The sequence below is a fragment of the Mangifera indica genome, chromosome 7, assembly GCF_011075055.1.
Source record: "Mangifera indica cultivar Alphonso chromosome 7, CATAS_Mindica_2.1, whole genome shotgun sequence".
Classification (NCBI taxonomy): domain Eukaryota; kingdom Viridiplantae; phylum Streptophyta; class Magnoliopsida; order Sapindales; family Anacardiaceae; genus Mangifera; species Mangifera indica.
The window spans coordinates 11,083,585-11,097,077 of NC_058143.1; the positions used below are offsets into that span (position 1 = coordinate 11,083,585).

The following is a 13,493-nucleotide window of genomic DNA, read 5'->3' on the forward strand; positions in this document are numbered from 1 at the left end:
TATACCATTTAATCTGCTAGATCATATATTTTGGAACTAAATTACAGTTGATTTATGTAGTGAAATTCCTGTTTTAGATCCACTCACCCCTACTAGTTTATATCTTTACAATTCGATGAATCACAGGGCATTCTTCTTGAAGAAATAATTCAAAGAAACTACCATCCAAGAGAAATAATCTAGCTCAAACAAAAATACTAAAATGATTGGTGAAAACCAAACGAGCACTTAAAAGGAATCCATAAGAAATTCCTTGCTATATAAGAGGACACGTAAGTCTAAGTCTTAAGAGACCTAATCACAATCTCAACAGGGTTGGTGCGGGTTAAAATTATATGAAACTACCAAAGTATGAGTAATCATGTCCAACTAGATTCTACCAACTATTTGTGTAATGTCAATGGTAGCTTCCTCCTATGGCATGACTTATAATACACTTAAAGTTAAGTGACTGAATCTGCAGTTGATATACAGAGGGTCATGTCCTAATTCAACTTTCAATCAAAATTGGCTAGAATTTAATCTGGTTTCTCATTCCTTAAAACATATATAATAAATTTTAAGGCTCTTGAATAACAAGTACTCAGAGTTGATATTTGAATCCAGTCACTGAACTCAAGCAACATAGAGAGGAAAGTGCCACAAAGTTAATGAAAATCAATAACATTTATCATGCAGTCATGAATATTCTGGGCTGGAAAATAAGATAACCAAAATGCACAAAACAAAATTTCTTCAACTTCTGATCACACCAACTGATTAAAGCTTTCTAATTCAGTTGATTTCTTCACAGGTCTTGCACACTCAAACCTGCAAACAAAAAATGAAAAAAAAAAAATAAACAATTTGGCATGCCACATCAAAACTCCAAGAGTGTAATATCTCCCATTAACGGGTTTTCCAATATCTTCTGTGTTACATCAACACTTCTCTGTTATTATTCATAGAAAAAAATATAGTCACAAACTGTTATCCCAATGCTACATAAAAAAGAGTTGAGATAGATTTGGATTAAGCAACACAATTACTGTTGCTTCAAGGGAGCAAATCAAATGGGAATGGCACAGTAGCCAGATAACGAAGCATTTTTATTTCAAAACAAACACAAGCATGGTTTCAAAATATTTTCAAAATTTATTACATTGGAGGTGCTATAAGAAAAGCAAATACAATGAATACATCCTAAAAGTAAATCAAGGGATAAAAAAATTTTAGAAACAATCAAACCCCATGACCTTGATAATAATCATGTGCATATGAAAAACACAAAATGACTATAATACATTTCTCCTTTACATAAAAAAAACACAACTAGAAGGGGTAAGGTTATACCTGGGGGAAGAGATTGCTTCAACTTGTCAGCTTTCTCAGAGTCAAACACACAGAGTGTGTAAAGGTACTTGGAGCAGCGAACCTTAAACTTAACCACATCCCTGCTCCTCTTGATTTTCACAGATCGAGCATCCTTCCTTCTTGCAGTAAGAAGGAAATCCTTGATCTCATGAATCTGCTTCGGCTGTGGATCACAAAGCAGGCTTTAAAGACGTTGGGCAGTCTCAACTGTTTGTATACAAAAGAAATGCTATGACACAAAGGTAAAAATATAGCACTCAAATAAATTATCTAGACATGATAAAACTCATGTTTCCTGGACACATTTGTCATGCATGTCTTTCAAACAAATGTTTACACAATCAGAGAAACAGGAGGGACAACTTCATCCACAGAAGTCAAAGACATGAATTAAGATGACTTAGGATGCATATATCAACAAATTATAACCTGAAATAAACAGGGATTTGATATACTTAAAAAAACTAACCAAAACAAATTTCTAAACCACACTATATTCTACTACAGCAAAAGTACGACTGGGTTAAACAATTGAAAATTTTGCATTAGCATCAATATTAAAAACAAAGTGTAGCATGCACAAATCATGTAGTGCCTAAATGGAACAGATGTGAGCTTGAATAGCATCATCACTTCTGTAACGATAGACAACTTAGATTTTCCAGACTCGTAACTGTATCAACCACTATATATAAAAGGTAGATACCTGACTAATGTCTGGTAATAGATTTTATAGTTTATTCTACAGCCAAAACCCAGACATCTAATCAATGAGACCGGGCCTATTACACAACACAACTGTAGCATCAGTCATCTATAAATTGCATGTTGCCATAATCCATATGAAGTTACTACTGAAACCTCAATAACATAAATTTGAATTTGTGGGCTTCGCTTACTCGAGACCCAAGTTCAATTGTATCACATGATATTATATAGATCTCCATTGAACTAACATTAAAAATAAAAAAGACTTGACTTTATTAAACACCACAAAACCTACAAGGTCCTCCTAATATTTTCCTTCAAACTAAACAAAACATAAAATCGAGCACAAAAACCCAAAACCCCATACAAAGCTACCAGTTTGTATACATCAAAACAAGCCCACATAGACACCGAAAGGAAACATTTTATATGAATATGGGTGCTGCGAAAATGTTAAAACAAAAAAAAAAGATATAAATTTTACCATTCTGTTTGAAGAGTGAAGAGAAGGAACTTCTAGTGAAAGAGGGTGGCCTAACTCTGCGAATGTTTATATTGTTCTGGGTGACTTGAAAACCCTAGGTTTTATTTTTGTTGGGCCTAGGGCCCTAGTTTTAGCCCATATCTGGATATTCGAAAGGCCTATTTACCATATCCTAAAAATCCAAGAAATTAATCTGACTGTCAAATTATGCACACCAATTTTTGGTATCAAATTTATGCATACGATGATATGAGTAATATATTATCATTAATTAAAAAATTAAAAATTAAAAATAAAATAATATTCACACATATTATTTATATATCTAAATTATATATAAAAAATAAGTAGATATAATACCACTCTAAATCTTAATATTAGTAAAAATGGAATGTAAACAATATATATAGTTTTCTTTAATAATTTTAATTAGGAAAATGTCAATGTTTATTGACAGTTTTAACGGTAAAATCATATGACTTAACCAATTTGTCTTTGATAAAAATAAAAAGGTAAGAGTAATTATTAGTTTCCTACCTAAGGTTTCGTCTAAAAACACTTTTCTATGCTTAGTTTGTATAAGTAACATTTTCTTACCCAAACTCTATTTAAAAAGAAAACTAATGGTTTAAAGATAAAATAGTAATTTTAATATATATTAATTTTAAAAATAAAAAACAACAAATTTCTATCCACCAAAACATTTTAAATAAAAAAATTTAACCTTTAAAAAAACTATTGCATTTTATTCAGTTTTTTTAGGGTTGTAATTGTTATTTTTAAAACTACTAGGGGCAAAATGATAGTTAATTTTTTCAAAAAACCCAAACTTTTTTAAATTTTCAATAACCCCCTAACAAATTTCATAAAGACCTATGATATTATTAAAAATTAATTTACCCTCTAATATATAATGATACAAAAGAGACTCTTCTATCAATATAAAGAGATGAGAAAATAGTGAAAGTGAAAAAAGAAAAAAAGATTTTTTATATAATTTAGATATTTAAAAGGTTTTGTTATTTTTTTTTAATTTAGTGTTATATGATAAATTTGAAAAATAAAAAATAAGAATAAAATAATAATTTTACTTTTTAATACTATTATTCCATTAACATAATTTAATTTTACGGACTAGGCTACAAAGTCTAGCACAAGCATGCTTTAATTAAGATGTCCATCTATCCTCTATTTACCCAATGGTCTGGCGTTATAATTAAAATTTTATAGTTTGTTATTTCATTCAAAATTATGGTTATTGATATTATATGATATGTTATATATTTTTTTATGATATGATATAATATAAATTCAAAATGATACGAATTTTGAAATCTATCAAATTAATATAATATAATAAATATATTATAAAATATAATATATATTATAAATCATCATCGATATATTTTTTTAAAGAAAATAAGGATATAATAGAATTCTTTATAAAAATTTTTAAATTTTTAAAAAGTGTTTGCAATATTTTTTAAAAAATAATGACGTGTTAATTATATTTTTTATTATTTTATTAATAATTTATTATATTATATTTAAAAGACATATATTATGATATAACATCATATATAATATATAATACAATACGCGATTTAATTTTCTTATTCAAAATATAATTAACTCTCTCTCTCTCTCTATATATATATATATATATATATATATATATAACCGTAATTAGTCCAAAGACAAACAATAGTGGACTTTTTAAATCCCTAATCAATGATACTTTAATTTTTTTAATTAATATTTTGTTGTAAATACAAAAACACATTCGTTACCTTGATAATATATCAAAATCAAATTTTTAATTTACCTGATTCAGTTATTATAATATTAATCATTGAATTTAAAATTTATTCTACTTGATATAATTAATTCGATCCCAAAAATAATAAATTTACTTAAATAAGATTACTCATTTAAAAAAAAAAAAAAAAAAACCTCATTTGGAGATCTAATGATTCTTTCATGAAACTTTATTGTTAAACTTGATGATATGCATCTAAAGCCTTCTTAAAATCTCTATGATTAAATTTAACGGTTGATATCTAACAACCATTATAAACACCATCATTTAGAGTTGTTGCCAATTTCTGTTTATCGAAGAAAAAAGTAATATTATACGTATTCATTTTTTAGTATACAAATAAATACATATATGATATGTCATCATGTGATTAAATGTTATTTTATCTTTAATTCAAAATCATCTAATCATTTGATAATATATATCAAATGTATGTATAATTATATACTCAAATTAAATACATATAATTTTATCGTAAAGGAAAATAAACAGAAGATAATTTGTTCAAGGCTTTAAAAAATATAAATACCTTTCAAATTTTGCAAGTAAAGTTGGATTCAAATGCTTAAATACAAAGTCAGGAGATATTTTCATTCAAAAGGTAACTACCAATTTGCTAATTACTCTATCTGATTATAAATCAAACATGCAAACAAAATAATTAGATAAAATAGATATCTTAAAAATACTTTTCATAAAAAATATTTTTTATCCGACGAAATTAAAAATATATATATGGAGAAATTAATTATTTATAATAAATATAAGGCCAAAATGACTATTTCCCACTGAAGGTTGGTGCAAATCTACTTTCTGTCTGTTAACTATCGAAAATTCAAATTTCCATTAATTTGTTAAATTTTACTATTACTGTAAAAAGTAAAATCATTATTAAGAAATTTTATTTAAACTCATATTTTAGTATTTTTCTAAAGTTTTAAAATATTTTTTTTACCCCCTAACTTTATATCTTTTAGGTTTAAAAGTTGATTTTCCTCTCCTCAAGTCTGTTTAAAACCCTCATCTTTTTTTCCATTTAGTCACCCCTAACTTTCTAAACATTTTCGTTTCACCCCTTCTCTCTCCTTCAATTTTCAGATCTGTTTATGAGGAAGCCTCAGTGGATAAAATATGAAACGAGGATAAAAATAAATTATAATAAAAAATATTAAATGAAAATAAATGTTAAAAATTGAGGAAGTCGGTTTGCTTGAAGAAAACACGCCATTTCCTTAATGTGTAAGCGTATTCAATCAACTTATATAATTTATTTTAATATTATATACATGCAATTGTAAAGTCTTGGCCAAATCACTATCTACCTCCCAAGGCTAACTAAAATTATAAATTTTGCCTTTAAATTTCAAAAATTCAATTTCTTTACCATTTGTTTCATTTTCTTATGAATAACTATTTTACCTATATATTAAAATTATAAAACTGTTTTTAACACTTAAGACAAATGTCAAATTATCAATATATATTTATTAATTAAAAATTTATCACTTAAAATTAAAAAAAAAATCAAAACCCTAACTAATTTTAAAAAATTGCGTATTAATAGGTTTGTTGGAGCTACAACTATGATATTTTAAACTATTGACGGCATATTAAAATTTTTAAAATTAAAAAACCCAAATTATTTGAAAATTTCAAAATCCCTTAAAATTTATTTATACCCTTAATACTTTTAGAGATTACAAATTTTCCCCTACATTTTTACTAAAAGGAAATAGAAAAATAAGATAAAACGAACATAAATAAACTAACGGGAAAAGAGAACATAAAAAAGAATACGAGAAAAAAATAAAAAATTTTATATAAAATAACATTTTTGTTATATCACTTGATAAAATTCATTTACGAAAATAGATGAAAATAAAAGTTTTAATTTTTAAAACTTGAAAAGTAAAAATTTATCATTACAATAAATATTTAATGAAATATGGGCCCTAAAGTCTTTTAATTTTTTTTATCAAATTAGTATTTCTAAACTTTTATTTTTTATTTATCCAATGAGGAACTATTATTTTCCTTTTTGATCTCTTAAATTTCAAAAATAATTTTTTTGGGTTATATTTTATTAATAATTTTTTTTTGCAATTTTACATAAAATATTAAAAAGATAAAATACTTTCAATAATTAATAAACTTATATGTACTTATTTTTTAGTATACAAATAAATACATATATAATATATTATCATGTAATTGAATAATTTTAAATTAATGATAAAATAATACTAAATCATATAACGACATATCACATATATACTCATTTATATATAAAAAATATCTACTTATAACATTGCTATTTAATAATTGACTTTTGAAGTTTTAATATTAATACAATAAATTAAATTATTTTTATACCTTTATATTAATATTTAAAATACTTACATTCTTAACCAAACCCACTTCACCAATCTCCTCTATTAGGCCCAACGCAACTTTCATTTGCCACTAAGAAAGAACTTTGTTCCTTAGCATACCGACCTCATCCATAACACTAGAGTGACTACACTTTGGTTGGATTTCGATAATGTGATCCCTTTGAAAAGTCTAATCACACCACTGTGTAAAATTGAGAGAATAAGGTTAGATTTCACTGATATCACATTTCTGCTAAATAAAGCACCCCAATGACACTTACACACGCACCCAAGCATGAACAATTGGTGTTGCTTATGTAAAACACATCTCACTCAATCATTTATTCGATGGCATCAAGTCGCCTATTTGTTGCTTTTATCAAGTCCGATGTTGCTTCTATCAACTTTGCTCTTGCCATTGACTAGTCCACATTGACACCTAACAAGTTGAGAAGATAATTAGAAAAATAAAAATAGTAATAATAAAAAAGAAAATTAATTAAATACCTTCTTACAATTAAAGTTCACTAAAATTTGGAATTAAAAAAAAATAGAAAAACATTGTTTTTAAAATTTGAAATACATCCATGAACCAAACAAAAAAAAAAAAGCGATGGGAAAATCGTTGTTCTTTAATGTTATTGGTGGTTGTTAATAGAGATGACAACTATCTCCATCTCCGTAAAAGATAATAATCCTCGTCTCCATTAAAATGATAAAAAGGATTCTTCATCCCTTTCCCACGAAAAAAAAACTCTCACCATTTTACCCTTTAAATACAATATAAATATATTAAATAACAAAACTAACTAAAATTAAAACCAACTCAATATTTCAAATGTCACATATATCATATATTAACCATCTTAATATATACAACAAAAATATAAATAAATTTGAAAAGCATAAATAATCTAAAACTATAAGGATATATTAATATTTTAAACAAAAACATTAATATAAAAGGGCGGAGAAGGGGACAGGGACAGGGACAGTAGCAGGGCAAGGATAGGGATAGTAGCGGGCCAGAGACAAGACACATGTATTTTTATCCTTAATTACAGAGATTTTTTTTTTATTCGTCCTCTTCTCTGTTTTTATTAGAGAATCTCCTTTTTATTAAGATTAAAAACCTTAAATTCGAATCAAAATTATCATCTCTAACTATTATAGTGATCGAAATTGACACAAGTTTAACATTATCATATAAAATTACATTTGTGATAAAACGAAACCATACACTTTGTCAAATAATATTTCATCAATCATATAAAATAATTCTTGATATCAAGTTAATATTGCCATCACACACAAACATTGTCTTTAAAGTGGATGAGGTAAAACAGTCTTTTCAACCTTTTATATGCTTTAACTATACTATTTTTTGTATTAATCTTTACCTATCTCTTTCTTATTCCTCTCTTTCTCTCCCTTGTTTCTTCTTCCCCCCTTTCTCCTTCCTTGATGTGGCTGGCATGAGTTTATTCTTTTGTAGTGGTGAGTCATTTAATATTAGAGTTAAGTTTTGTGATTGTGTTAATGAGTTTATTGATCTTTTATTATTAAGTGTGTGTTTTGATTGTGTAGTTGTTTACAATGGGTTTTGTGAAGGATTTTGATACAAGTTTCAATCACGAAGGGGTATATTAGTCTTTATGCCATTCAAGATAGATCATTTTGACTGGGTTAACGTTTGGCCCTCTTTGTTTATCTATGAAACTATTGGGGGAAAATTGATTAAAAATTTTTGTACAAAAAATTGCCATTCCAAAATTTGAGGGAGGATGATGATTTTCTCTTCCTTGTTAAATAGAAGGCTAATCCTATTGTCCTCCTGGTCCCAGACATACACAATTTTTTGTTTATATAGTCAAAAGGCCAAAAGACGTTATTAAAATTTTTTGTTAAGGTTAAGAATAAAAACGTTATTTAGTAAAAAATATTTTTTAAAAATTAATATTTTATTATATCTCCCCCCCCCCCCCCCCCTTAGTTTAAAGAATAGCAATTGTTCCTCACCCAAAGTTTGAAAATTTATTTTTTTCTTCTAGGGTTTTTTTCTCCCCTTTCGATGACCATTTCCCCTCTAGTTGTCAACTGGCCTTCGCACCATCTTCTTCTCTCGCCAATCTTCTCTCTTCGGTGGTTGTTTTCATTGGACAAAGATGATTCATCTTCATTCGACTAAAGATCGTCATCAGAAGAATTGTCTAGGAGATGTAGGTTAATGAGATATCACACAACGAATCTAAGAGAAAATCGATGACAAATCAGAGAGAAAGAGATGTGCTACAAACCTTAGAGTGGAGAAATCATGTGACATCAACGGAGGAGAAATCATGCTTGAGTGTCGAAGAGAAGGCAAAGTCGATTTCAACTTGATCTTAGGCAAAGGAGAAGACCAAAGAAAGAGGGAGAGGACATTGGAAGTGATGCCAGAAACTGAAGTTGAAGAGGAGGGGGTGAAATAAAGTTTTGAAAAGTATAGGGGTGGCTAAATGGAAAAAAAGATGGAAACCTTAGCTGGGGAAAAAAATAACTTTTAAGAACTAAGTTAAGGTAAAATTGTTAGTTTTCAAAACTAAGGTGGAAAAATGGAATAATTTTTTATTTTTTAAAATAAAATCATTAAATAACATTTTTATCTTTAACCCTAATAAAAAAACTTGACAGAATAATGAGTATTTAAATTTTTGAAATTTTGTAGATAAAAGTTTAGAAATACACCAAACCGGGGATGGAATAAGTTTTTTGGCCTAGTCAAAAAGGCAAAATAATTAGTTGTTTGATGAAAATATTTGCTTTATAATTTCAATGTAGGTCTTTCCAGTTTTAATTCAAATGTCACAGCTAACAAAAGAAACAATGCGTCACAATTTTGTACAAAATGCAACTAACTATCCCTCTCCAAACTTTTGATTAAGTGACTAACCTTAAAACCATTGCATCAGATAATTTAAAAGTATAATTTAGATATAACGTTAACGAGTCTCAAATTCAGATTCCATCCTTTTGAATGTCACATTTTTGTTATTCAAACCATCTTTTAAAAGTATCCCTTTAAATATTTAGGTTTGATAGAGTATTTTAACAAATTATGAATGTTTACTACTCAAAGTTTGATGAAATGACTCCCACCTTTTAAGTTTCAAACAGCTAAATTCCTATTTATGATCTAATTCTATTAATAAATAGTTTTTTTTTTTAAATAATTGTTCTGTCTTTTTATTAAAATTACGCCATTTTCGTTAACACTAAATATAAATATAAAGTTATTAATATATTTTTAGCGGTTTAAAAATTAACCACTCATACACCTAAAAATATATCAAAATTTTAATTAACTTTAAAATATGTATTTTAGTCAGTTTTTTGAGGATATAATTGTCATTTTTAAAATTATTGAGAAGTGCATTAAAAATTTTAAATTATCAAAAAGACTTGTAAACTTTTTTCAAATTTTTAAAAACCTCTTAAAAATCTTTTAAAATTGTAGTTTATCCCATAAATGGTTGAAGAAGGGAAAATGGAATAAATAAAGTAAATAAGAAATAGAGAAAAAAAAAGCAAAGAAATAGAAAATCTATATAAAATACCCTTTCTAACCTTTTGCGTAACATAGATCATTAAAGAAAGTGGATAAGGGTGAATTCCCCTTTTTTTTAACTTAAAGGATTACACTTTTTATTCTAACAAACCTTAGGTGGACAAAGGAATTTGGCCTATAATTGAGCATTGGAATAATGCAACGGCGGGGTACCATAACTTGAGGTAACGTTACTTCGCAACGTGTGGCAGCCTTGATCATGACACTACACTTTATTAGCTACTGGGTCCAGTAAGGGTACCCCACAAAATTCCCAAATTTATGTTAGAAAATCGACGCTCTTCGTCGTTTCGTTTCATTTGATCGTCATCAACATTCTCCTTCAAATCCTATCAAGACCCATTTCCACAACCGAAATCCATCATGAATCACCTAAACCCAACCCCAATTATCCTCTCAGTCGCCCTCGCTTTCCTCACGATCAACCTTCACGCATCGCAGCCGTCTATTTACGACCACCTCAAATCTCACGGCCTCCCCATCGGCCTCTTCCCCAAGGGCATCACAGATTATTACGTCGACCCAGCTTCCGGCTTCTTCCAAATCAACTTGACTCAGCCTTGTAATGCCAAGTACGAAAATCAGCTTCACTACGATTTTAATGTGTCCGGGCAGTTGAGTTATGGGAAGATCGGGGAATTATCCGGTGTGACACAGCAAGAACTTTTTTTGTGGTTCCCCGTTAAGGGGATACGTGTCGATGTCCCGAGCTCCGGGCTGATTTATTTCGATGTTGGGGTTGTTGACAAGCAGTTTTCGCTTTCATTGTTTGAGTATCCTCGTGATTGCACGGCGGTTGATCCTGATGATCATCACGATCATGATGATGATGATCATGGTTCTAAGGTTGGTGGGTTTGAAGTTTTGTAATTTCTGGAAATGGGTTTTGTGTAATGTGAGTCAGTTGCGTGAAATTTTGTCGTGGATTGGGAAATTATGGTTTGATTGCTGTGAGTGATGATGATTTCATTTCACATTTAGTGTTGTGTAATTGTGTTTGTTAAAATGGGTTGGTGTAATGTTGGTTAATTGCATCAGATTGTGACGAATATGCAAAATTAGGGTTTGTATTTATGCTGAGTTACGAGAATTTTGTTTGACAATTAGGGTTTCAAGACTCAAATTATGCCAATTGTATTTGATTCAAGGGGAGGCCTGATTGATAGGTGTATTTAGTTTTTAAGGAAATATATTGATACTGAAAAAGCATAAACTTTTAATCGGACATGTATGGCTTGTAATCTAACAATGTGAATTATGACAATAGAACATAAAAATGTGATAAATAATTGTATATGGACTATTGAATTGTGATGAACATACTGGATTAGGCTTGACTAGTCTTAGTGATGAGGGTTTTATGTCATAATTAGCTTCTTGAGGCTGAGATTGTGCTTGTGGTATAAGAAATTTTTTTGGGAGCTCAACTGATAGGTGTAAGGGATTTGTGGGGAAATATAGTGTACATCAGGAAAGAAATCATCAAGCCTGTTATGTGAAATTTTGAATTTTAGCATAGAAGATAAGATCTGTAAGTCAGAATATATGGCTTGTCATGTATCAATACCTGCTGATATTGGTGCCCGAAAGTTTGTAGAGTTATATGTTGTGTCTTCTGTTATTGTAAGTTGGTTCATTGTTGTGAAGTTATGGCCAGTGCTTTTCTGTCTTAAAATTAACTGGTGATGTGACTATGAGTATACAGTATGACTAACATTTCAGTTATCATGAAATAGGATTGTGACTTCATTAGTTCATTTTGTTGATGTGTAGATTATATTTGATTATGGAAACATTGTTTGCTTAAACACATTACCTATATAGTACTCTTATCTTCAACAATGTATAGGAAGTTCTATGTTTCAATATTTTGATTTTCTTATGAATTTTTAGGATATCTGATATTATGATTCAAGGATTTATGGATTCACACATAATGGTGGGACTCGATACAAGTTGTTGACAAATTCAAATTCAATGTATTTTCCAGTTATCACACATTTGTTTCAAGAAATTGTTTGATTCTATGAAAATTTGTTCAATGTTTCTACTGTTATTTTGGGTATAGAATATGATTCATTGAAAGGATTGTTATGTCTCAAGAATGTTGGCAATTTCTACAATTGATCAGTAATTGTTGTTGATCTCTCAATTTGAATATGTTCTGGTCCATCTGGAGTGGTACTGAAAATCTGTCATTTAGCAATTTCAGGATAACTCTATGAGTCTTGGGTTTGAAGTCGGTCAGGGAGACAAACTAAGGGCTGTTTCATAAATTTCAAAGGCGAAGGAATTATTCATGATCCCATGGGTTTTGGCTATTGCCTAAAGAGACTTCTGGTGTGGTCACTTTGGCAAGTTATATGTTTCCTTTACGTGTGCCTGTTTGCTTTGCTGTACAGACTTTTTGGGCCAATGGTGCTAGCTTTGCAGGATAAAAGTACTACAATTTTGGTGAACGAAGAGGAAAATTTGTAAGGTAATGTAAATTGGGGTGAGGTTTCAGTAAAATGGTGAGGCTGGTTCTAGCTTATAATAAATTCACTAGGAATCACCTCTGTTTGTTGTTATTTGTTAACATACAATATGCATATAAATGAATTGAGTGTCAGTATTGTGTTTTATTTTTATTTTTTTAGTATTTTTCCATAATTGAAAGAATTTGTCAATGTCTCTCTGTATTTTCATTTTATGACTTTAAACTATGAGTTGTGTGATTAAAAAAAGCTCCCAATTTTTCCAAGTATACATGCACGTTTTTAATGTTTTATTGATTCCTTCAATCAAGATTTTAGTGTTTTGCTGCTACTTTTATCTACTCCTACCTTATATATAATCTTTCTTTGAGTTGCGGTCTCAAATTTTTTCAGCCATTACACTGCTGCGTTGCATTTCTAAGTCTTAAGATTCTCTTCAAAGTAGCGAGACTGAATGTTGAACTAATGTTAAATTTAGTTTCGACGGAAATGTGTAATCCAATTGAAGATTTAACTGTTTAGTTGTAACATCACCTCTTGAGGGCATTAAAGACTTGCTATGAATTGAATTGAAGCAATTATCTCTGTTTAAGGAACGAGTTAATGACTGTCAATAAAATTTCACTGGGTTTTGGATTGTGACAGATTTGACAATGTATTGTGACAGATTTGA

At 28.8% G+C, this 13,493-nt stretch overlaps 2 protein-coding genes across 3 annotated transcripts; one reads left to right on the forward strand and one right to left on the reverse strand.

Annotated features, from left to right (window-relative positions):
* Positions 1–550: 550 nt before the first annotated feature.
* On the reverse strand, positions 551–2,656 carry LOC123220347 (60S ribosomal protein L38-like). Its single transcript, XM_044642542.1, has 3 exons — positions 2,546–2,656; positions 1,333–1,516; positions 551–810 (listed from the first exon to the last, which is right to left on the reverse strand). The coding sequence occupies exons 1-3, from the start codon at positions 2,546–2,548 to the stop codon at positions 788–790; spliced, it is 210 nt and encodes a 69-aa protein (XP_044498477.1). The 5' UTR covers positions 2,549–2,656; the 3' UTR covers positions 551–787.
* A 7,959-nt stretch (positions 2,657–10,615) lies between these two features.
* Positions 10,616–12,967, forward strand: LOC123221721. 2 transcript variants are annotated; one of them, XM_044644623.1, is made up of 2 exons: positions 10,616–11,189; positions 12,547–12,967. In XM_044644623.1, the coding sequence occupies exons 1-2, from the start codon at positions 10,707–10,709 to the stop codon at positions 12,616–12,618; spliced, it is 555 nt and encodes a 184-aa protein (XP_044500558.1). In that variant the 5' UTR covers positions 10,616–10,706; the 3' UTR covers positions 12,619–12,967. The 2 variants fall into 2 exon arrangements, with proteins under 2 accessions (XP_044500558.1, XP_044500559.1); XM_044644624.1 differs by having other exon boundaries at positions 10,619–11,189; positions 12,556–12,967.
* The last annotated feature ends 526 nt before the right edge of the window (positions 12,968–13,493 follow it).